The sequence below is a fragment of the Mytilus californianus genome, unplaced genomic scaffold (assembly GCF_021869535.1).
Source record: "Mytilus californianus isolate M0D057914Y unplaced genomic scaffold, xbMytCali1.0.p SCAF_3, whole genome shotgun sequence".
Classification (NCBI taxonomy): Eukaryota; Metazoa; Mollusca; class Bivalvia; order Mytilida; family Mytilidae; genus Mytilus; species Mytilus californianus.
The window spans coordinates 45,263,477-45,287,415 of NW_026262679.1; the positions used below are offsets into that span (position 1 = coordinate 45,263,477).

General features: G+C 31.6%; 1 protein-coding gene across 2 annotated transcripts in view; it reads left to right on the forward strand.

Annotated features, from left to right (window-relative positions):
- The window catches only part of LOC127734668 (prominin-1-A-like), a 29,916-nt gene extending 10,150 nt beyond the window's left edge, over positions 1–19,766 (forward strand). Inside the window, exons 8-28 of one of the 2 annotated variants that reach the window (XM_052244662.1) lie at positions 215–423; positions 1,455–1,529; positions 1,769–1,832; positions 2,331–2,407; positions 3,506–3,579; positions 4,487–4,639; positions 5,410–5,533; positions 6,747–6,838; positions 7,888–7,972; positions 8,914–9,066; positions 9,726–9,812; positions 10,871–10,945; positions 12,082–12,135; positions 13,376–13,456; positions 14,084–14,152; positions 14,502–14,591; positions 15,117–15,232; positions 15,718–15,738; positions 16,310–16,330; positions 18,241–18,273; positions 19,646–19,766. In XM_052244662.1, coding sequence (XP_052100622.1) covers positions 215–423; positions 1,455–1,529; positions 1,769–1,832; positions 2,331–2,407; positions 3,506–3,579; positions 4,487–4,639; positions 5,410–5,533; positions 6,747–6,838; positions 7,888–7,972; positions 8,914–9,066; positions 9,726–9,812; positions 10,871–10,945; positions 12,082–12,135; positions 13,376–13,456; positions 14,084–14,152; positions 14,502–14,591; positions 15,117–15,232; positions 15,718–15,738; positions 16,310–16,330; positions 18,241–18,273; positions 19,646–19,676 — 1,784 coding nt within the window. In that variant the 3' untranslated portion in view covers positions 19,677–19,766. The remainder of the gene's footprint in view (positions 1–214; positions 424–1,454; positions 1,530–1,768; positions 1,833–2,330; positions 2,408–3,505; positions 3,580–4,486; positions 4,640–5,409; positions 5,534–6,746; positions 6,839–7,887; positions 7,973–8,913; positions 9,067–9,725; positions 9,813–10,870; positions 10,946–12,081; positions 12,136–13,375; positions 13,457–14,083; positions 14,153–14,501; positions 14,592–15,116; positions 15,233–15,717; positions 15,739–16,309; positions 16,331–18,240; positions 18,274–19,645) is intronic. The other variant, XM_052244663.1, reaches the window with a different exon arrangement.
- Positions 19,767–23,939: the final 4,173 nt, after the last annotated feature.

Consider the following 23,939-nt stretch of genomic DNA (forward strand, 5'->3'; position numbering starts at 1 on the left):
CTCGATAGCGCATGACAATTTTAACCTCAGGTTGCATTGATCATTCATTAAGAACGATTGATCATAGATTTTGAGAAGTTTTCATAAGGAGGATGCAGTATGTACTTGCAAATGCTGCGAATATTTTACAAAATTTTGGATCAACGCGAAAACAATTACGTAATGTCCTAATAAAAAACATATTGTTTAAGAAGATCATTTTAAACTATTTTAGCATTACAAGCAATAAAAACAGCGCTGGACCAATCTGTTACCGACATTACAGCTTTACAGTCAGCTGCCAATACACTGTCGTCAGATCTCAATACTCTGTCATCAGATATCGGTACTACAAAATCTAGTTGTTCATCAGACTGTACACCAACAACAGCTTGTGATGGCTTTGATGAAACAGCACTGGCAGTATCAGCGGATTTCAGTACCGTAAGTTATGTATATATATACAAAACTGTAAATAGAGTATTATAAGCTGATTTAAGCCCTCTATTTTTCATGCCATTATCTGACACGTTTAGTAAATTACTTCAACTTATATAAATTACAGCATACATACTTTATCCTTGGTGACCCAATTTTCAGAACCTACAAATTAGATTTCATTGTTAATTTGATCTCATTCTGAATTTGTTTGAACTATTTGCCACAGTATGTCAAATAACAACTAACCAATCAACAACAGTGTTTCTTACAATCTTTAGAAACACACTTTATTATAGGTCATGTATTAATGATAAACTAAAGATTATATTAACACTGTAAAAAAGAGGAGAAAGATACCAAAGGGATAGTCAAACTCATTAGTCGAAAAAGAACTGACAATGCCAGGTTAAAAAAACAAGCAAAGAACGAAAGAAAAACAACAATATACAATACACAACATAGAAAACAACACCTTGAACAACACGAATCCCACCAGAAACTGGGGGTAATCTGTTATTCTTGCCTAAAGTCTTTCATATGTAATATAGGATAACTATGCGCTTTAGCCTCGTCGGTAAAATCATGTATACGACAGTACTAACACTATTAGTAATAGTAACGCACTTCCATACTTTAATAGGAATCAGTTAATTTGATAATATTGTTAGATGAGTATTTGCAAACTGTAACGCTGTAAGTCCTACATTGATACTACCGAACATTTGCTGTAAGAGGATATAGCTGGGTTAGGTATACACTACAAATGTGTCGAGCTGTGATACTTACATCGTAGATAGTGATACTTTTATAAAGTATTAATGCGTACCACCATGACATATCTTTTATAAATATAACTGAAAAAAGCGGTCCGTATCTTGGATATTTTTGAAGTTATACCAGTACTTTACTTCGACTAGTTTCTCTTAATCAAATAGACATGGATTTGTTTAGAATTCTAAAAGGATTTGAGCGCACGTTTAATGTGTTCTATAATTTTTCATTGATGTATCCATAAAATTTTGTTTTTTTTTCAGCTGCCAGATTTAACCAGTGTACAATCATCAATAGACGGCGTGGTCGCTCAAAACCTCACTGGAATAGCTCAATCCGTAAGTTTAACACATTATTGTGTTGACGAATCGCGCGTCTGACGAACTAAATTATCAGCCTGGTAAATTTATTGGTGGACGTTCCGTCCCGAAGAATAGCACAAGGCAGTAATCAGCGTCCATGCACTTTTGTAGACGAAACGAGCGTCTGATATATAAACCACGCTAACTTTACATTGTATATGTGCATCTGCAAGACAAACACTAGTCTAGAATTATAGCTCTTTTTCTATTTCAAGGCACAGTCGCAGTTGGACAACATGGAAACAACTATTGATTCCTCTACTTCGTCAGCTAGATCATGTGAGTATCCTTTAACAACTAAAAAAAAAAGGTTTTACAAAGAACATGACAAAGTTTGAATAACTAGATTGAGATAACACATTTCTAAGTTCTGCTTCCTCTATGTCGATAACTTGTAATGTCATTCAAATATAAAAATAAGAAGACGTGGTATGATTGCCAATGAGACCACTCTCAACCAGAGACCAAATGACGTAGTTAAATTAAATTTTCGCCAAGTTTAACTAATTAAATACAAGTTATAATTAAAAGTGAGCAATAACTCACAGTACATATTCTAGATGTTCATGTGTGATATTAAATTTCGCTAACATACTTCCATTTGTTTGCTACATTCAATAGTTTTACCAACTTTGACCGGAGTTTTGAACGTTATTAATGTTCAACGAAGCAAAGTCACTTTCTTTATGAGTTTTGTTTTGTTGCTAGTATCATACACAAGTTCCTGATATAAAATAAAATGTTTTGATAGAAAACTATAAAATTGTGTTTTTTCAGCAATTCAAAGTTCACTGGATAGTTTTAAATCAACACTGAACACAATGGTTGACGATTTTGTGACTCAAGTTAATGGTGTAAGTAGGTAGATAAAATGTTCAAAAGAATAAAGTTAAAGTTACCTGCTTTGTAATCCAATCTTATTGTTTATACCTATCGCAACTCGCATGCTCGTCGAAGTCATATATATCAAAACGAAATCAGAGATCTATATTTTAGCATTTAGATTGCTATTTTATCTTTACACGTTTGTCATATATACTTATATCGGAATTATTCTTAGCCGAGAATAAACTCTTTCGAAATGCTCTTATCTCAGAAATTTCTATGTTATAAAGTAATGTATCTACAGTATTAAGAAATAAAATAACAGTTTACAAATTTTATGCGTCCGAAGCGCTTTTCTGGATTTACCTTCATAAGGAAAACTCAAAGCTGAATATTTGAAAACCAAGGATGTATAATAACCAAAACAGGTGAATAGCTAAATGACTGAAAAGGACATCAAAATAGCAAAATCTATCCAAGGTCAACGTTGCTTAAAGAAACAGTTCTAATATCAGATTCTGGAAACTATATGGTTGAGTTCAATGTCAGTTTAAATGTGATTAGAATAAAAACAAAATTATTGATCTCTATATTGAATATCACTGAAATAAAAATATAACTCAAGAAATCAAAAATAATGTGCCCAATGATTCTGTTACCCCCGAATAATCCATGGGGGATAAGGATAACCCTGGGATAAGCGTATGACACACGTTACATTATGTTATATAATCAACTTTGGATATAAATTGATTTTAATGGTACATTAAAATGACTGTACGTCAAAATCAATCTGAAAATAAAAATAAACGAAGCTTCATTAGATAAAAATATTAAGTATACCTAATTGGGAAATCTAGGTATTCATATAAATATTATGATTTTACACTAATCATCATTTTTGCATAATTATAAGTAATGGACTTCTAGAGGTAATACATAAGCAACACCAACTGATAAATGAATACAGTTCATACTACCACCCGGTCGATATAGAACAAAAAAAGAAGAATAAAAGACACAACTTAAGAACATACAGTGTCGAAGAAGACTTCAACTGTTTTAAAAATAATATGGCTGATTGCTTATATTTTTATAATTCTGTTTCTTTATGTCTTATTTAAAAGGCCATAGATACATATTCACTGAAAACGGAGATTGGCAAATTTTTCCAGTCCGCCATAGATTACGACGTTTACAGGTTAGTTACTAAGAGAGTCTATATCATTTACTTGAAATACAGAAATAAAAAATGTAACTGAAGAGACGTTTACAGGCTAGATAGATACACATTTGTATTGCTAGTGCCAGAGTCATAATATAAAAGTTGTTAAATCCTAATGGAACATAACATTTTTCAACTCAATCGAAAACAAACAATTTTTCAGATGTTCTAACTAGTAAAACCATTTGAAAAATAAAAACAAATGAAAACTCATAAGAGTGGAAGCTTCTCCTGCAATGCATGTATCACCCGCCATGTGAAACCAGAATCATTCCATTACGATATTTAAACTGTTTATACTTGCATATGTGAGTGCTATTCTGCATAAGCCGAACCGACATATAATATACCCGTTACAATAATATTTCATAACGTTTCATCTAAAGTTATTTTTCATATAGTATCACAATCGCAATAACGATGACATCATCTAGTTTATGAAAATATTTTCCTTCCCCGATTGATTGTATCTCTCCACCAGTGGATAAGAAAATATGATTACACTCATAACCTTACAATTTGAAAACAAGGTGATTTTATCATTTTTAAAACAAACACACGATTTCAAATGCTAAACGAAAATAAAATAATTGAAAAAATGTTTTATGCAGTTCTGCTTATACATACAAATATTAAACATAGCCTTCACATATACAATGCTCTTTCATTGACGGAAAATATAAAATATATTTATAAGAGCTTACGAAACATTGAGTTAAGCGAGTCCTCAAGTTTTTCTTGTTTTCGAATCCCTGTTTCTCATTTGTGCATTTAAAAAAAAAGAATATTGGTTAAACTAATCGTAAACATTTTTTAGAGAATATATTTTGTTTAATTTGTTTGCCAATGCTTTATAATGATAATTGGTCTCTGTACTTTTTAGACAATATTTTGGTTATGGGTTGATGGGATTATTCTCTTTTATACCGTTGTTAATGATTGGTGGAATAATGTGTGGTTGTTGTTGTGGGGACACTGAAGCCAAACCATCAGAGAGGCCATGTTGTTCAAGTTGTGGAGGATGCCTTATGATGCTGTAATATATATATAAGATCAATTTTATATAATCATTGTTTGTCTAGATCCTGTTCCCCAATGTTGTTTGATAATGACTTGTCACACAGCGTAACTTGAAAGATTTCTTATACAGCGATATTTACTTGAAGAATTTGTTTTATTTATGAGTTATAACCATATTTTTTATGATTAACTCGCACATTATGGCACTGTTCTCCATGCAATATAAAACTTGAAGCACGAAATGATTTTTTTTTATCCGCGGTTTAAGGACTTTGAGCATGCATTAATGAAGGAACTTTGAGCATTATTAGATACGGTATTCAGTTGTGCCTTTTATGTTTGTTAAAAAAATACCGGTTGTGCAGAAAAAAATGGCTCTTAATCTGAACTTTGATACAGTTATATCTTATATTTTGTCGTCCAATATATTTTTTGTGTTGTTGATTTGCTGTCTCTTTGACTTGAAGCTTTATTTCATTTTTATTCATTTTGCCCTTATAACTCTTCAATCAATTCACTTCTTATCATTGAAACATAAAACGTGTTTGGATTACATATATTTTCCAATTTAAAATAGTTTGAAAATAATAGAATTTATTCAAACAATGCAAAGTCGATAAATTTGGAAGGGGAATAATTGTTTTAATGCACGAAAAGTGATGAAACCAATGACATTTTTGTGTTTATAGGTAAAAGCCAACGATTTTGGAATTATTTCGCTTTTGGTAGATAACTCTCCTTTAAAATTCAATGACTTTTACTAACAATGCTATGTTTATATTGTAGTGCTGTAGCCATAATGTTTCTGATTGGTGCACTATTGATGCTGCTAACAACTGTAACCTTTATGATTGGTGGAAATTTGGAAAAGATCTGTCAATCATTTATTGATCTCACCGTATTTAGTGATGTATGCATATTTAATTATCGAGTATAATGTTCAAAGACAATGAACTGTAAACCCATAGTTTTTGCTCAGTTACACACACGTGGCAGTATGAGTTTTTACATCACTTGGCATTCGTCGTTCGCAAACTCATTACCTTGTCATACTTCGTGTTGAATATTCTACAATGTTTACCAAGCATTGCTGGAAAAATGTGTAAAGAGGTCCAGTCTGAATGAATCTTCATGGTGTTCTGATCGAAAACAAATAAGCATTCTTGATTCCAACATATAACTTAAGGAAAGTGGTATGATTGCAAACGAGACAATTATCGACCAAATGACGCAGATGTAATGAAATTTAAAAATTACAAGTCAAGGTAGCCATATCTCTCACAAGCAAAACACTTTAACTGTAAACTTTAAGGACATACCCTACAAGAACCTCGATAGATTCAACTGCATCCACACAGCACGAGCAACAAACCCTGCAAACAATACAAAAATAAGGAGATGTGGTATAATTGCAAATAAGACAACTATCACTAGAGTCTAAATGACATGGATGTAGATACATATTTTGAACAATGAAATTTAACACATTTATATTTTTTTTGTGATATAACCTGGCCAATTCAAAACAATCTTGGCAAAATGATTATCAGTAGCGCCTATTAACCCAAGTGGACAATGTGACCTCTTTAGATCTCATAGTTAAAGGTAATATCGACTCGAAAGGGAATTCACAAATATAAGTGTATGACTTTATATATTGCTTTCCAAACTTTTGATTTTTATTGTAACCCACGTAGTTAAATCAGAAAAGGAGTTTCACCGCAGAAAATTCGTTTTTTTTTATTTGTGACAGGCACATGTTCTGCTATTTAACATAAATACATTTAAAATTCTTGATTTTATTGATAGATTGTTGCCTGCTACACGTGCAGTGAAAATTTTCCTGTTTTCATGATACCTAAATATTTATATCAATTTCAATATATTTAAAAGATTATTTCTTGCAGAAACATTTTCTGTTCAATGCAAACTTATCTATTCTTATTCGTTAATTAGAGCTCTAAAATATATTAAAGATCATCTGATCTTTATTAACGTTAATTTATTCATCGAGTAATTGGTAGCATTTTGGTTTTGTTTTTCATATGAAACAACTTTCAATTTGTGTATTCGTGTAACTTCAAATTTGTTCACGTCAAATCTTATTGGTTAATTGTTTCTAGTTCATAGACCAAAATGCCATTCCAAGTTTCCATCTTGGACAGATGATACTAGGTGACCCAAGTGTCAACATCAGCGTATACAGTCTGATCTTGTAAGTGTTATTGTTAAGTCAATCAATGGATATAATTCTGGATGAGTATACATCAGTAATTATAGAGTAATAACATTAAAAAAAGCAATAACCGAAAAAAATACCTCAAAAATACTTTTTGTTGATGTTTATAAAAGTCTTTCTTTTTCATGCAATACGAACGTTAAATATTTGAAAACATCTTGCTATATTACGTAACAATTTTCTATGTATTCATATTGACATATTATACATAACAAAAATAGATAAGTCGAGTGTAACATAAGTAAACAAATAAAAATGGTCACACAATTCAATTCCTTACAAAGATTATTATAGAAACACGTGTTGTGCGCACTGACATTGATAGCGTATGTTTTTATGAACCACTGACCCTTCCGTGGCACCTTAGTTCATCCCCGTTTTTTTTTAGGTATCGTATGTTTTTATAAACCACTTACTAATCCGGAGCACCTGAAATCATCCCCGGCTTTAAAAATGTATGTTTTTATAATCCGGTGACTCATGCGGAGCACTTATATTCATCCTGTTTTTTTTGTGGTGTTCGTCTTGCTGAAGCTTTATTTTTCTGAATAATGTTTTGTGACTGCTGTTTGCCTGTCGTCGTTGTCTTTTTGACCAATGTGTTGTCTCCCTTCATTCGACTCATGACTTTTGAATACCCCCCTGATATCTTTTCCCTCTTAACAGCTACACACAGAAAGGCATTAACATTAATCTAAAAATTTATGGATTATGTCCTTATTATCTATATTATTATTTATTATTATTATTGATTGAGTATGGTTAATCAATTCAAAGCAGGAGGCTTTACGACTCTCGACGCAACTGTTTTTTTTTAATTTTATTTTATGTATCTTGGTTGATATGATATATTATTGGTAATGGATTTACGAGTTTTGGACATTTGTAAAGGACTGTTGCCTCTATTTTGTGTATATTTATATGTTAAAAAATATCAAATCAAATATCAAAGGTAATAATATTTTTATCAAGTTAATTATTAGATAATGTAAAATCTTTAATCTTTATATATAATATAATTACAGAGGATGTCGAATGAACAAGGCACCATTCACAATTCTGAGCCTCGACCAAATTATTCCTATAGACAATTATCTGAACTATTCTACGGTAATACAAAAGTATATGATATTGAATTTAGTTAATTCACCATACACGCATTTCAACGAACGATCGAGCAGCCCTTAGTGATACCATGACTATAACTAATATTAGTATTACAAAACAACTAGTACATCGTTGGCTTTCAAATATTTGGGTATGAAATTCAAAAAGCGCTTTGGACGCCAAAAAACAATCATGTTGTTTTCATTTTAAAAGGCAGCACATTATGAAAATGAGCTTTACAATTATGTCAGATTGTTTTGTAATCGGGGAACAGTAGTAATTGAACTATGAAAGGTTGGATGGCACTTACTAGCTACAGATCTCGGGGTCCATAAATATTACTTTAGGAAGTTAATGTCACAAAGCCCGATTTTCCTTTTTATTTCGATTGAATTTATTGCTTTACATGTTATACTCCACAAAAATGTTAATTCTACTGATAACAGATGGCAGAGGAGTGATGGATCCATTTAACTCTGGTGCTAACTTATCAGTTCATGGAGATTCACATAAACAGCTACATTAAGAACAAAACAAAAAGATTGTATATACCTAAAACTCTTCTTACGACAGCTAGGACAATAACCACATCGACGAATAAAGTTTGTATATACCCACAACTTACGACACCACAATAACCGAACAACAATCTACCTTTGTAGAATGATTAAAACATGTTTATAACTGAAAATCAGAAGCTACAGCTTTAGAACGCATGACATTATAAATTAAAGTGTTTCTTTCATTCACAGTTAAAAAAAATAGAGAAATTATGATTTATGTGTGATATACGTGAATTAGTCAGAAATGGTTAAACACAATATTATTTTATAATGATACTATTTATTTATAATATGTGATGTTAATATTGTATTGCATGGATGAATAATTATTCCAATTCAAAATTTATAAGCAGTGGATTTCATATCTTGTTTTAATTTCAGTATCTCACTAGCATTGATTCAGAAATAAATGGTATCAGTAGCTCAGTGGACATTAGCAGTTTTAAAGTGTTAACACCATCTATGGAGTCAAGTTTGAATGACTTTTCAAACTCTGGCATCGACGGAATTGATTTTGCTGCCATCAATACATCAGTAGGTTTAATTTTCTTACATCTAATAAATTACTCTTAGATTCAATAGAGAAAAACTTGCATGTCAAAGGGTATTGATACCTTATCTTTATAATTGTACTACTATGTTTTAAAAGGTATTAAATTAAGCATCCTGTAAACAAAGGTTCACTTTGTCTGTTGTTGAATAAAACACCCTTCTCTTACTAAGCTGTGTAAGCCATTCTATCTACGACCCATCATTAAATTGAACGCTCTTCATCTTTGGATTGTATCAGCCTCATCAGTATTAGGCTTTTTAAGCCTAAATTACAAAGCTGAATTATATTCAGTTATAATTAGACATTTCAGGCGGATGAGCTCAATTATGATGGCAGTATATTTTAATTATAGCCAATATCTGGCAGAAGCAGTATCTATGACCAATCATGTTAAATTAATGAAGTACAAGTGTAATATCGATGCAAAATGAAGTTTAAAATAAAGGTATTTGCAGCAATGTAAAATTCTTAAACAGGGATGATTAACGAATCAACAAATTTTCTAGTTCAGCGTTACATTTAAAAAAAAATGATATTTATGAATTTACATTAATTAGTTATTACTTTTTAAAACAGTTAATAATAAAATATATCATAACTCTTGTTTTCGTTTCTAGTAAGAACATGTATCCTTTTGCAGCTTTCCCAGACTCTCGTTACGTTTGATATTAATACCTTGATATCTTCCATGACATCAATTAAAAACCAATGCACAGGGACAAGTGATGTAAGATTATGCATAGTTAATATATAATTAAATATCTAGCACAAATGTTTCCTCTAACTTTATCATTCATAGTGATTAAATAATCGTAAATGTAATTACGAGTGATACCTCTTCGCATTCACAATGAGATCTTTATTTTCACACAACGAGAGAACATACAAAATTTACATAACTGTTTATTATTTTGACCTTATAATTACGTTTGCATTTCAATCTATCATATTATGTCATGCCGTAAGGTGACCTATAGTTGTTAATTTCTGTGTCATTTGGTCTCTTGTGAAGAGTTGTCTCATTGGCAATTATACCACATCTTCTTTTTCATATTAGGGTTACAAATTTAACTTGTACGATGGTTTATAGATTTGACAATGTCTTATGGTTAGACATTAAACATGCAACAGTCCGTTATATATAAAAAAAGAAGATGCTTATGTGGAATGATTGTCATTGAGGCAACTATCCACCAGAATTCAAATAACGAAGATATAAGCAATTATAGGTCACCGTACGGCTTTAAACAGTTAAGTATTTCATACCGTATAGCCAGCTTTAAAAGGCACCGACATGAAAAATGTGATACAATTCAAACAAGAAAACTAACGGCCTAATTTATAACATTACAATTCACGAAAAGTATATATGACAGACATGAACCAACGACAGGCACATACAGAATGTGGCGGGGTTAAACAAGTTTGTAATATAACCCTCTCACTTAACTGGGACAGTGGTGTAACATCACAATATAAGAAGAAGCTGTAAAAATCAATTGCAAATGGCTTTACTCAATAGATTAGTACGAAGCATAAAAACAACTAACACAAAATACAATAGACACAAATATAGACACTCTATTTGTGCGTTCACCGAGTTCTAGTTTTAAATTAGAAAAAAGTCAAAAGAATAATGTTATAACCATTACGTCGATTAATTTCTTCCATCAAATAGCGATAAACACACAGACGTCAATGTAGAAGAAATTGAAATTCTATATTATACGTTTCATATTGTTAGTTTTTTTATTGTTTGTATTTATACTCATTTTCTTTTTTCAGTCTAGATGGGCAACACACATCAGTGATGCTGAGACAATAAGAGATGTCACAATTCCAGCTGTTACAACAGCCCAGGTATTGTATAAATACACATGCAATCAGTTTCGCATATTTTGACAAGTAGTTGATATCTAACGTATATTATTTTGCTTATGACTTGTTATCGGTAAGATGCTTCACATGAAAATAAAGTGAGGCAGTTAGACATTATGTAACATAACTCATTTTTATGTTTATATTATTACATGTTCGAATGAAGCTGAAACATGTGTTACCCTTTGAATTTTGCCCCGTTTACCAGGAAACAACCTTTTGATGTTATATTTAACTTTGCCATAAAAGCGGGAGGTTTGACATGCCACAAAACCAGGTTCAACCCACCATTTTTTTCTTAAAATGTCCTGTACCAAGTCAGGAAAATGGCCATTGTTATATTATAGTTCGTTTCTGTGTGTTACATTTTAATGTTGTGTTTTTGTTGTGTCGTTGTTCTCCTCTTATATTTGATGCGTTTCCCTCAGTTTTAGTTTGTAACCTGGATTTGTTTTTATCTCTATCGATTTATGAGTTTCGAACAGCGGTATACTACTGTTGCCTTTCTTTATCTACAATGATCTGAAATGTTTTAAGCTTGTTTCATTGCCAATTAGAAATTCATGTCTGATACTTGATTAGAATATCACTTCTATGTACAACTTTGTCATAAACGGTCAAGAAGATAAACGTTTGGGAAGCCAAGTATAGGAGCATCTGAACAAATAGAGTGTAAATAAATCAGTAAGAATCGTTTTTAACCTATTATATCTGTCTGTTTTGTTCAATATAATGGAATTTTATGCGACTTTCATACAGGTGAGAGGTTTAGCTGGCTATAAAACCAGGTTTTATCCACCATTTTCTACATAAGAAAATGCCTGTACCAAGTCAGGAATATGACAGTTGTTATCGATTCGTTTGATGTGTTTGAGCTTTTGATTTTGCCTTGATTAGGGACTTTCCGTTTTGAATTTTCCTCGGAGTTTGGTATTTTTGTTATTTTACTTTTTAGTTCTACTCTGCTTCAATAAGTTTAAACTTAAGATTTAATACAACGAATTAAATGGCGAATTTAAAATCATAATTTAAAATTATATAACTATAAAATAGACAGACCCAACGCAGTTTTTACTTCTAAACATTTTTATGTTTTGAACTAATGTTTTTGTTTTCAGAGTAACCTGCAAACATCAATTTCGTCTTTGGAGAGCGCAATAAGTGGGATAATAGTAAGTCAATTATCATTAAGAAAAAGATCAAGAAAATATATATGATTGATTGGTTCTTGTGTACTAAACATTCAGTGGCATTATTTCATGCATACTGAGGACGAAAGCAAATCAATAAATAAAATAGGTAGTTTCTGCAAGGTAGGTCGACCTGGGTGTAGGGCGGGGAATAATTTTGACTGTCACCTAAAATCAAGGGTATGTTGCAAAATGGCAGAATTATACTCTGCAACAGGCCAACAGAGAACCCGTAAGAGAGTTTTTGCATAAGGTCCTTTACCTTGACATGAGCGTGGCATTCTTCCTAACCGTTTCATTGGATTGCCATTACGACTGCACATGGTAAGGTATTTATACATACTGCAAAACCATATATCAGTAAAGGAGATCAGATAAATGGTTCCCTGTCCGATGCTGCTATCAGATGTGATATTCTAGTTGGAGGAATCACTCATTTTTCTTGAATTTTTTAATACATTTTTTATTTGTTAATTTAAGGTCGTTCTGAACAAACAAAAATCAGCCGTTGTCAGTATAGTTCCATGGATCGATGAAGTTATTTAAATGCATGTTTAATATAAGACAAGTGTTCCGTTGTTTTCCTCTTATAGTTAATGTGTTTCCCTCGGATTTAGTTTGTTACCCCGATTTGTTTTTGCTTAATCTGATTATGACTATTGAAAACAGCGTTATACTACTGTTGCCTTTATTTATAGTATCCGAGAAACGTTCATAATCTCGTTACTTTAACATTGATTGCTGATCCAAATACAAATAGTTTACGTCGCCGCCGCCGGATAGAAATCCCTATGTCTTGAATTCTGTTACTTTTGTAGCAGGCGACACAAAAAGGTGACAGATGTTTTTATAATTTTATTTGATTATTTATGCATTTTCTGAAATGAAAAGTGCTTTTTATCACTAGTTAAGCATTTTTATGTCTGTAAAATACTACAAAAAAAAAAATAAAATAAAAAACCACACACACAAAGAAATTAGCAATTAAAGTAGTGCAAACAACTATCATATTAGGCGCAAAGGTAATAGCACAATTATTTGAAGTGTATCAGTATAAATGCATAAGATATACAGGTATGCTAGTATGTTAGCTTGCGAACATTTCATTCAACACACATCGAGGGAATTATTGATAGATAATTTATGGACATGCTTAAAAAGTTTATAGTCTGGAAAATTTTCATGAAGAGCAACTTATTTCATATAATATGAAAACTTTCAGGCCAAGATCAACAATACTATTGACACAGCCAGAGCTGCAGATAACGAAATTCAAAACAATATGGCGAGCGTTATACTTCAGGTAAGGCACAACACATGTACATTTCAGAGTATAAAATGGAGGTAATGGTATAGCGCGATACCAATAAAAATGGTATCATGTCTGAAAAATACAATTTTAATCAAATTATAGGTGAAAGAAATGTCTTCAAAATTGTCATTTTATCAAATACTAATTCAGGAAAGATTTGAAATATGCCGAAATGTAAAAATGATTTCATTTAAAAGTGTATTTTAGGCTATATGTTTTATGTCTGCCTGATCGTTCCTTTGGGCATAGATAAACTACTATTGCCTTAACTTATCCTATTCGGCTAACGTTTCACGTCAATTTCCAAAGAAAAAAAAACAAAAAAAAACATGATTGCATGCTTTTTTTTTCACTTGTCAATGTATTGAAATTTAATCATTCCTTGGACGTTTAAAAAAACGAAGGGTAATTTATAAACGTAAATATCATACCATTTATCGTTAACATGGTTAATTTGAACCGTTCCATTTCAGTGACCCGATGGCATGCAAAACAAGTGTTCATACAATAATTTCTAAAGCAGATCAATATTTTACAAGAAGGAAAATTATTGTAGAAATTCGAATACAAAAAAAAAATATATCAAATCATAATAATATTATAACCTTATATTTTCAGGCTGCCATAGATTTTAAAAACCAGATACTAGCATACATTGATTCATATATCTTGGAAGTAAGGAATTTGGTTAGTATTACATATCTTTACATTATACATTTGATAGGTGGGTCTATTTTTGAATTTTTTGTATGTAAAATAATTATCATATTGTACAAAACATCATTCAAGCTTTTGCTTTGGTCCTTAGTATTGTCGTTTCGAAGTATATCTTGTGAGTGTGTTGCGTTCACATCCACACGAAATCCCTATTCCTCTCAAACCACAATTTTTTATTAAAGTGTAACACATATATAAGTGGATTATTTGATACGAGTCCAGTATCTAGCCTATGAAGTGATTTTTTTTAATTTAACCATATATTTCAAGGAATCTCTTCATTTTGATTGGATTACATCTGTATTTTGTTTTTTTGTAGATTTATAATGAGCTAGCAGCTTGTCTTCCCATTTGGAATCTCTATAACTCCTTTACTACAACATTTTGCAGTTATACGTTAGATGCCTTGGTAAGAATGTTAAGATGTTTTACCTTAAATTGAAAAGGTTTCAAATAAGATGCGGGTTTAGGCAGTCGGGTGAAATATTACATTAAAGTAGCACAACAAATAGACATGTAGAAAACATTTTTCGACCCTCAACAGACGCCAAATATTACAAATGATAGTTTTCTCAGGATAAAAAAATGTAAACGAGTTCAGGAAAGACGTCAGAAGAGCTGAAAGCAAGACAAAATTATGACGAGATAGAAAAAAGACACATCAGGAGATAAAACGATAAAAAAAACCTCAAATTGTCTTTTTATATTATATCGTTTGGTGTATGATTTTGGCTGGCATGAATATTAATGCCAGATTCATAATAAAAAAGGAGGAGGGCATTGTTTTATTTTACTAAAATGAATAACAAATATGTATATGCGCTTACCATACTATTTGTTTTATCAGAAGTAGGAGTTGCAATTTCCATCTAAGTCTGACATTGAATGTTCCCTCTAGATTATGTTTTTCTGCAAACTCTTATTTTTTTTTCAGAATACTTTTTGGTTTGCAATTGGCTGGGGATTATTTTTCTTCACACCTGTTATCATTGTCGGAGTCAAATTATCAAAGTATTACAGAAGGTTAAGTGAGGATGAAGATGACGATGGGTAATTAAGTACTATTTTAGGGAAGAATATTAAGGATAGTTATCGTAAAATAACATAAGAATTAAACATACATATATATATATAAAAAAAATATCACGACTACCCGATATGCATTCAGTCAGCCATCTAGGTCAAACGTGCAAATATGAAGAACAGTTTAAGAATATTTGAATTCACAAACAGAGAATATTGATAATTAAAAAAAAAAATTAACTGAATATTTTATTTCAACTGTATGCAAACAATAAGAATCCAATAGCAAATGACGCAATAAATAAAATTGAGAATGGAAATGGGGACTGTGTCAATGAGACAACAACCTGACCAAAGAGCAGAAAACAGCCCAAGGCCACCAATGGGTCTTCAACACCGCCAGAAAAGTACGCTCGGTTGATTATTATATAATTTGGACTTTATGTTTATCTAAAAATTTGGAGAACACTTACATCATATGTGTTTATCACGTTCAATGTTTTGTATTGTAGTGACGATGATGAAGATGATGGGTAAGTTTACGATGACCAATTAAATTGGTTTAACCTTTCTGTATTCCAAAAAAATATAAAAGTGTTGCGTTTCGGAGAAATTGTCAGGGGCAGGCAAACCCACTTCAAATTACTTGAGAAAAATGTAGCATATGTAAACCAGTCAAGGTATGAAAAAAACCCAAACTATAACACTTTCCTGAACTTTAGTATAGTTTGAATAATAAAAAAAAAATAATGAACGTGCTTCTAGAACTTAATTGTGTCCGTATTTCTACGGATTGAATATCATTTTCTCATCTCAAATTAGTAACTCTGAAGTTTATGTAGAACAACATATTTAAATTGCATATCATTAAGTGTAAATTTGAATTTGCACAATAAAACGTTAACCTTTTTACTATTTATACAAAACGAGTAAATTGCGATCAAACATATAACTAGTTACATGCACGTCCACAAATACCTAATTGTAAGACGGGAATTGTATCTTTCGGTTTTATCTTAAATAACACAATAGTGTGCCATTGTTTGAAGATACACAATAGAATTATCAAAATAATATTAAGTTATCTTTTCATTTTTTTTTCAGTTTTAATGGTTATCATAATGGGTAGGTTTATTGAAATGTTTAATTATTTAAATACAATTGTGTCTGTAGAAAATATCATGCTTAAACACTGTCTGTATGTCCATTGTTGTGTCTCTCGGCAAATGATAATCAGAAAAAATAATTCTAAACCACAGCTCATGAAAATAATGTTCTATGATAAAACTAATCATATCCTCCTTTAATTACAAAAATAACACTGACAATTCATTTTATTATACTCCATGTCAAAATGCTAGATTTTGATTGGTTAATACGAAGTAGATAATTTACTCTATCCCATGGTAAATACTCTATTACCCTTCACGGAGACGCTTGATCAAGTGTGCGCTTTATTAAATACGAATGGTTGTTATGTACAAGACGTCATAATTTATTACTTTGAATTTCAAAATTTTATAGTCAGTAAAAACAGAACATTCAGTAAAATAAATTAAATAACACATACCTAAGAGGGTGATAGAGCAGAGTGTTACCCTCGAAAAGACATTGTCAACTTTGGCTTCGCCGCGGTTGACAATGTTTTCTCGGGGTAAAAATCTGCTCTATAACCCTCTCATCTATGTGTTATTTATATACTAGTACGATAAATGTCAAAATTATTAATACATTTATCTAAAACGGCAATATTTATATATTAAATGTGTGCAGCAAACTTACCAAACTTTGGCAGTTTAGTAGTTTGTCAGATTTTTTCTTTGAATGCAAGAAGTTCAAATGAAGTTCTAAAGCAAACATAAAATAGTCAAAAGTTGTCAAAATTGACTATCTTATTTTGACCGTTCAGATCAAAATGGTGGTTATATATGAGGATCATTTTAAGAAGTTTTCTGAATAAAGATTGGCTTACTTTAATGAAACAGGTCTTCCTCTTCGGATTATAATCGTGTTACTTATATTTTAATTTTATGTCCACTCCTGATAATTATTGTTTCATCTTCAATTTGTTTCAAACATGGACTGGCCTGGTGCTTGTTTTTATTTTCCCTATGTCTTTCACGTCTTTGTTTTGAGTGAAATAAGCATATAACTTTGTTTGACTCATTTCGCAATGTTGATATTTTTTCTTATTTTGTTTACAAGGTTTAACAAAGTATGGGAATTTTAAATCGGTGTTTAAAGTATATAAGTGATCACGATGTCGATATAAATCGCCAAATGAAACAAATAATACTTTTAGAAACTTGTAAGAGAGAAAAAACGAATACTTATTGACACAATAGCAAACAGTTCGTTGTAGTCAGATCATCAGTAGCTATTTAGTGTTAACGCTAGGAACTATATAAAGTTTGTTTTCGAATGACTGATTTTTTAAATAGTACATGTCTTTCACATTGTTAGATTAACACATATTTTTTGTAGTAAGCAAACATATTGTTTTCCAAAGGAATCAACAAAAATACTGGACAGTACCACCTACTACAGCAACCAACAACACCTTACTCATCTTAAAAAAAAACACCACTAACAAAAAAGACAAACAACAACAAAAAACGCATGGTTTTATTAACCTGGCTTGGTACAGGCACACAATGTGTTGGGGTTAAAGATCACAAATTCTACATTTACATATCTAGACCGTAGATTGAATAACTAGAACACACAGTAAAATTCCTGTACAGTTAAGCTACAAACAGGGGGGGCACTAATAAAAAAATAAGAAGTTGTACATAATTTGAATAGCACAGTAAAAATGTGCTCACTTTAAGAAGCTAGTTATGGTGGCTATATTCATTAGTTGGACATGCCGCTCCAGAAAACATAAAACAGATGTACGATTGCAAATTGAACGTAATTTATCATTCTGATGTAGACCATATTTTATATAGTATTGGAAAACATATTTATAATATTAAAGTATATATCAATATATGATAACTAACTTCTATATTATTGTTGGTTTTGTTGTTCAGTTCTAGACAACCTCGATTGCGTTCTCCACGTCGGTAAGAATGATTTGATATACAGTGGTGTAGGTCCTATCAATATCGGTTACTATACTTGCATGCGTTCATTCTTTGTACAATCCTGGGGATATCTGATGTACCGCTGTATTTCATATTAACATTTATCAGTCTTTTAAACAAATTCTGCATGCTTTCTTTATTCTATGTCTTTAGATGAGTGTTATTCTCTATTATTCTTTTATTTGTGATCAGCTTTCTGTAATTGTAAAAATATAAAATTAGTATATTGGCAACAATGTCAGTGCATGTAACTTACATTGAAATACTTTATACATATTTTCATATACTTTGTTTGAATACATGTGACAAAATATTTTGTCGTTTGAAATTGATTGATTCGTGAATGCTCAACATTTCAATTGAGCAAGATAACTAACATTTCTGAACGTATTATGATAATGGTGATATACAAGATAACAAACATTCTGAACGGTAACATTTTAATGTCATATTGATACACACTGCTTGCTACTTGACTATGTAACGCGAATATTTTACAGTATAACATACAATTTAGAAAGGAACAGGTGTATTAATTAAAAGAATGGCATCCGACCGAGAAATTTTGTTTAAGATTCGGACAGATCAGTCCATGTTATTTCTGTAAAACGTAGCTCTCTTAGCAAAACAGTAGGGAATACCAATGTTTCAAGTCGGAGATCGAGTCCACGAACATATTTCCTGGAAGCGAGCACGGTTTTTGGCATTCTTTTTAATCCCGTCATGTTTTATGTTCTCAAAAAACGTTTCTGTATGTGTTTATTTGTGTGGAATACGTTTATTGCATTAAAACTTGTCGTGTGCACGGAAATTAGTATCACAATGTTTTATATGTATTTTCTAAATCATCCAAAATGAATGTCCTTTTTAAGTAACCGACTTCCAACAATACTGAAATAAAATGAATTCACGTTATCGCCATAACAATCCCAAAAATAAACTGATAATAAAACACGTTTGTCACAATGTTTCTCTCTCGCCCCTCCAACCAAACTTTGACTCATTGTCCTCGTGGATACATTGTAATGACACACTGATGCATCAGTACACCTTTGTCTGTGACATACCTTCATCTATATCTATGTGTTACGGACTTTATAAAACATTGCCCAAAATGCACGTAGGTAAGTTTATCATCTTCAATGTTTTTGTATCAATAAGTACAAAATGTATTTTTATTTTTGAACTTTCATTTGTGATGTCAAGGACAAACATTAAGTTAAAAATACTAATATGATATTCCATTAATATGTTCTTTGCCATACAGATATAATGTAATACAGCTAATGGAATTCGAGAGAAAACAACTTTTTTATGATGCGATACGAACATTCTTTTTATTTCGTTCCAGGTTCAATAAAGTATCCCCGCAGTACTACTGATAGACCAATTTGAATGGTTGTTGACTAATAATTTTAACATTTTCATATTGATGGCAATATGTGTTAGCGACAATAAATTCCTTTTATGTTTCTTATTGTTTATTTTACAAACTTAAATATCTCTATTGGAAATGAAAGGATAAATGGCACAAATTAAAATTACTACATACACATCAAAAAAACAAAAGAACAACGCTTTTATCGCTGTTTTTTATTTTTAATCTCAAAGTCACTATTGCTACTATTAGCTTGGTGTAAAATCTGTGTCTCAAATAATTTTTCGATGTTATGTAGACAACTTTTGACGTTATTTCTTGTTGATTCGTGAATGCTTAACATTTCAATTGCGCAAGATAACAATCGTATTTTGACCGTATTAAGTATGGTTATATATATAGAATAAAGCTGGAAAAACAATTATTCTCGCAAGAAAATCAAACAAGAAAAGTAAAAATCAAATTTCGAAAAATTAAGACTTCAGTACGTCCAAAGCACAGGTTGAACAGAATAAAAAAAATAAATAAATAAACCAGTCAGGTAAAACCTGGTAATATGTTATATGAAAATTTAGGTCTTAACATAAAAATAAACACATCAAAGATAACAGGCTTATAATTAAGTACGGCAGAAGCGCGTTTCATTTTCAAAAGACTCATCAGTGACGCTCGAATAAATAAAGTTAAAAGGCTAAATCAAGTACGAAGTCAAAGAGTATTGAGGACCAAAATCTTCCAAAAGGTTTTTGCCAAATGTTGCTAAGGTAATATATTCCTTGGGGGAGAAAATTTTTAGTTTTTCAAACAATTCAAAGATTGATAAACTGTTAATTTATAAATATAACCACATGAATGATATTTCATGTCAACACAGAAAGGCTAAATACAAGCAGTGGCATCAAATCAGTTATTAAAAAAACTCATCAAAATTAAAGATACCAGGCTTATAAATTAGTAAGCTAGACGCGCGTTTTGTCTTCAAAAGACTCATCAATGACGCACGAATGAAAAAAGTTAAAAGGCTTAATCAAATTCGAAGTTGAAGAGCATTGAGACCCAAAGGTTTTGCCAAATACAGCTAAGGTAATCTATACCTTGGGGAAAATAATCCTTAATTTTTCAAACGATTCAAAGTTTTGTAAACTGTTAATTTATAAATATGACCATATGCTGACTATTGGGCTATAAATCCCTCGAGGAGGAAACCTCCACAAGCAGTGGCATCAACCAAGTGGTTGAAAAAATAAACTTCAAAGATACCAGGCTTATAATTTAGAACTCCAGACGCGCGTTTCGTCTAAAAAGATCATCAGTGACGCTCGAATCAAAAAAGTTAGAAACCAAATCAAGTTCGAATACGAAGAGCATTGATGACCCCAAAATTCCAAACGGTTTTGTCAAATACAGCTAAGATAATCTACTCCTGGCGGTAGTTTTTCAAAAAATGCAAAGTTGTGTTAACTGTTAATTCATAATAAAATTGAGAATGGAAATGGTGAATGTGTCAAAGAGACAACAAGCCGACCAAAGAGCAGAAAACCGCCGAAGGCCACCAATGGGTCTTCAACACAGAGAGAAAATCCCGCACCTGGAGGCGGGCTTCAGCTGGCCCCTGAACAAAAATAAATAAATATGACCATGCCAACACAGAAGTGCTGACAACTGGGTTGGTGATACCCTCGGGAGGAAACATCCACCAACAGTGGCATCGACCCAGTGGTAGTAAAACAAAACTCATCAAAGATACCAGGCTTATCAATCAGTACGCCAAATCAAGTACGTAGTTGAAGAGCATTGATGACACCAAAATTCCAAAAAGGTTTTGACAAATGCAGCTAAGGTACTCTATTCCTGGGGGTAGAAAATCCCTAGTTTTTCAAACAATGCAAAGGTTTGTAAACTGTTAATATATAAACGACATCAAAAAGAAAAATTCCCATATATCTTACTAATATTTATAAGCTATATATCTATCCGAGTTATATTATTCATAACAAAAAAGTGACAGTTAATATGCCTCTTGTCTGTTTTTATAACCCCGCCATATGTCCAAGATTGTATCTTGAAATTTTAATGTCTCTTCGTTTTTAGTGAAGTTAGATGCTGTTCCTTTGACATACCCCAATCTTACTCATTATTTTATAAAACAGTTTCTACCTTAAAGTTAAAAGAGTGAAGCTATGACCTTTTTGAGAGAGCTATCAGGAAGCAATTAATCATAAGTCGAATAAAGACGAACAAAAAAAAAAGAAAATAGCAACTGACGAACAAAAGTCCACAAACACCAGATAGAAAGTTGAAGAATTGATATACTCTACCTCAAATGATTTTAAAACTTTATTCTTCAGATTCCTATTGTTAATAAATATACCGATTACAGTTGGCCATCTGAGTGTACTTTTTTATTTTCCAAAGCAAAACCATTGACACACACAAATCTAAACGAATTAAGACAAAAAACTGCGTCAAAAACCTCTACGGTCTTGAGTGATATCCATCAGCATATACAAAAAGACTTGGAGAACTGTCAGCAACAATCCCTTATTATAACACCTCGCTATCACTGCTAAATCATTTGAATCCAGACAAAAATCCGGCAAATATAGTCTGTCTACACAAAACATTTGCAAAACCAAAATACTAATCATCTATTTATTCTCTTTAACACAAATTGAAAAAAGTAATAAAAATAAAACAATTACTTGCTTGCAAATTAGAGTACGGGAAGACAATAGTTTGGTATTAGAAATTTCATGTTGATTTCGATAACATCAGGGATTTCCTTTAAAAATCCTCTATGTACACATGTTTTAAAATACAAATTAGCCATTCAGTTATTTCAAACAGGTTGTTCATTTATAATGTCAAATTTGAAAGGTCATACCACTTTAAAATTAATACACATCCTTACAAACAATACCATTTGTCCAAATTAACCCAATTATTAATAAGTTCAACTATTTTACCAGTTGAATTTCTGAACAACTGCTGATGCGTTTATTTTATATTTTATACCAATGATGATTTACATCTGAGTTTAATGTTTGTTTCTACAAGTTTTCTAAGCTGGTGAATATTGTAATAGCATGGCAGTCTGCAACACAGTTTGTGCAGTGTGTGTGGGTATGTGTGATAAAGTACGTTTTTGGAATATATGGTCGGGTGAAATAACTCGTCATAGATACCATGCCTAAAATTGTGTATGCCAAACGCGCGTTTAGTCTACATCAGTGACATTCGAATCAACAAAGTTTAAAGAGCCAAAATAAAGCACGAAGCCGAAGAGAAGCTTTTGTCATAAGAAAACAATAGAATCGTTTTACTACATACGCATATATTCAATAATCTAAAATCGCAACTTGACAGCTAAGCGTTGAATACGGTAACATGATTTACACTCAGAAATGGAAATTAAATAGAGACTATAAATGTACCTAAAGAACGATTCGGACAAACACACAGAATTACGGAAGCTTACTTACAAGCTCTTCTAGAACTTTTGAAACCGAGTGAACTATCAAAATCTGCTGAGGTATGAATCTAAAATATTCAGGAGACGGTTTTTCTAACGGAATATCACGCATTGAGGTACAATAGTAAAACCAAGAAGAATCAGACAATTCCGATTATTTCTTGACAACAAGAGTATCATAAATGTGGAGGAAGAATTCAGAATGCAATCTTATCGGAGTCCACAAATTTTCTTTATAATTTACCTAACGATCATTTAATGTCGAAAATTATAGTATCAAATACTCACAAAAGAATTTGTCATACATGAGTAGATGCCACAATCGTGAAAGTGAGGCAAAGTTTTTGATACCTGCAATCCGACAGTTTGTAATGAAAATTCTTAGGAAATGCGTTACTTGTCGTAAGGTGATTGGACAACCATTTACAACACCTGATCCACTGTCGTTACCTAAGATTCGACTACAAGATGCCGAATCCTTTACAGCTACGGGTAAAGATTTCACAGGCGCATTAAAAGTGAAGGAGAATTCAAAAATCGAAGAAAGCCTACGTATGTTATTTGCTTTTGAGCGCTTTTGAAAAAGCAGAAAAAATCGTTACCGAATGTGATGAAAGACAATGGTTGTAATTTTGTATCTGCTTCAGAAGAAATAACACAACTTCGCAATCCAAAAAAGTTAAAAGAGACATTAGCAGCACAAAGAATCGACTGGTTTGTTCATCCCTAAAACGAGCTCCATGGTTTAGGAATGGTGGTAGCGTCTCATTGGAATGACAAAAATATATTTGAAAA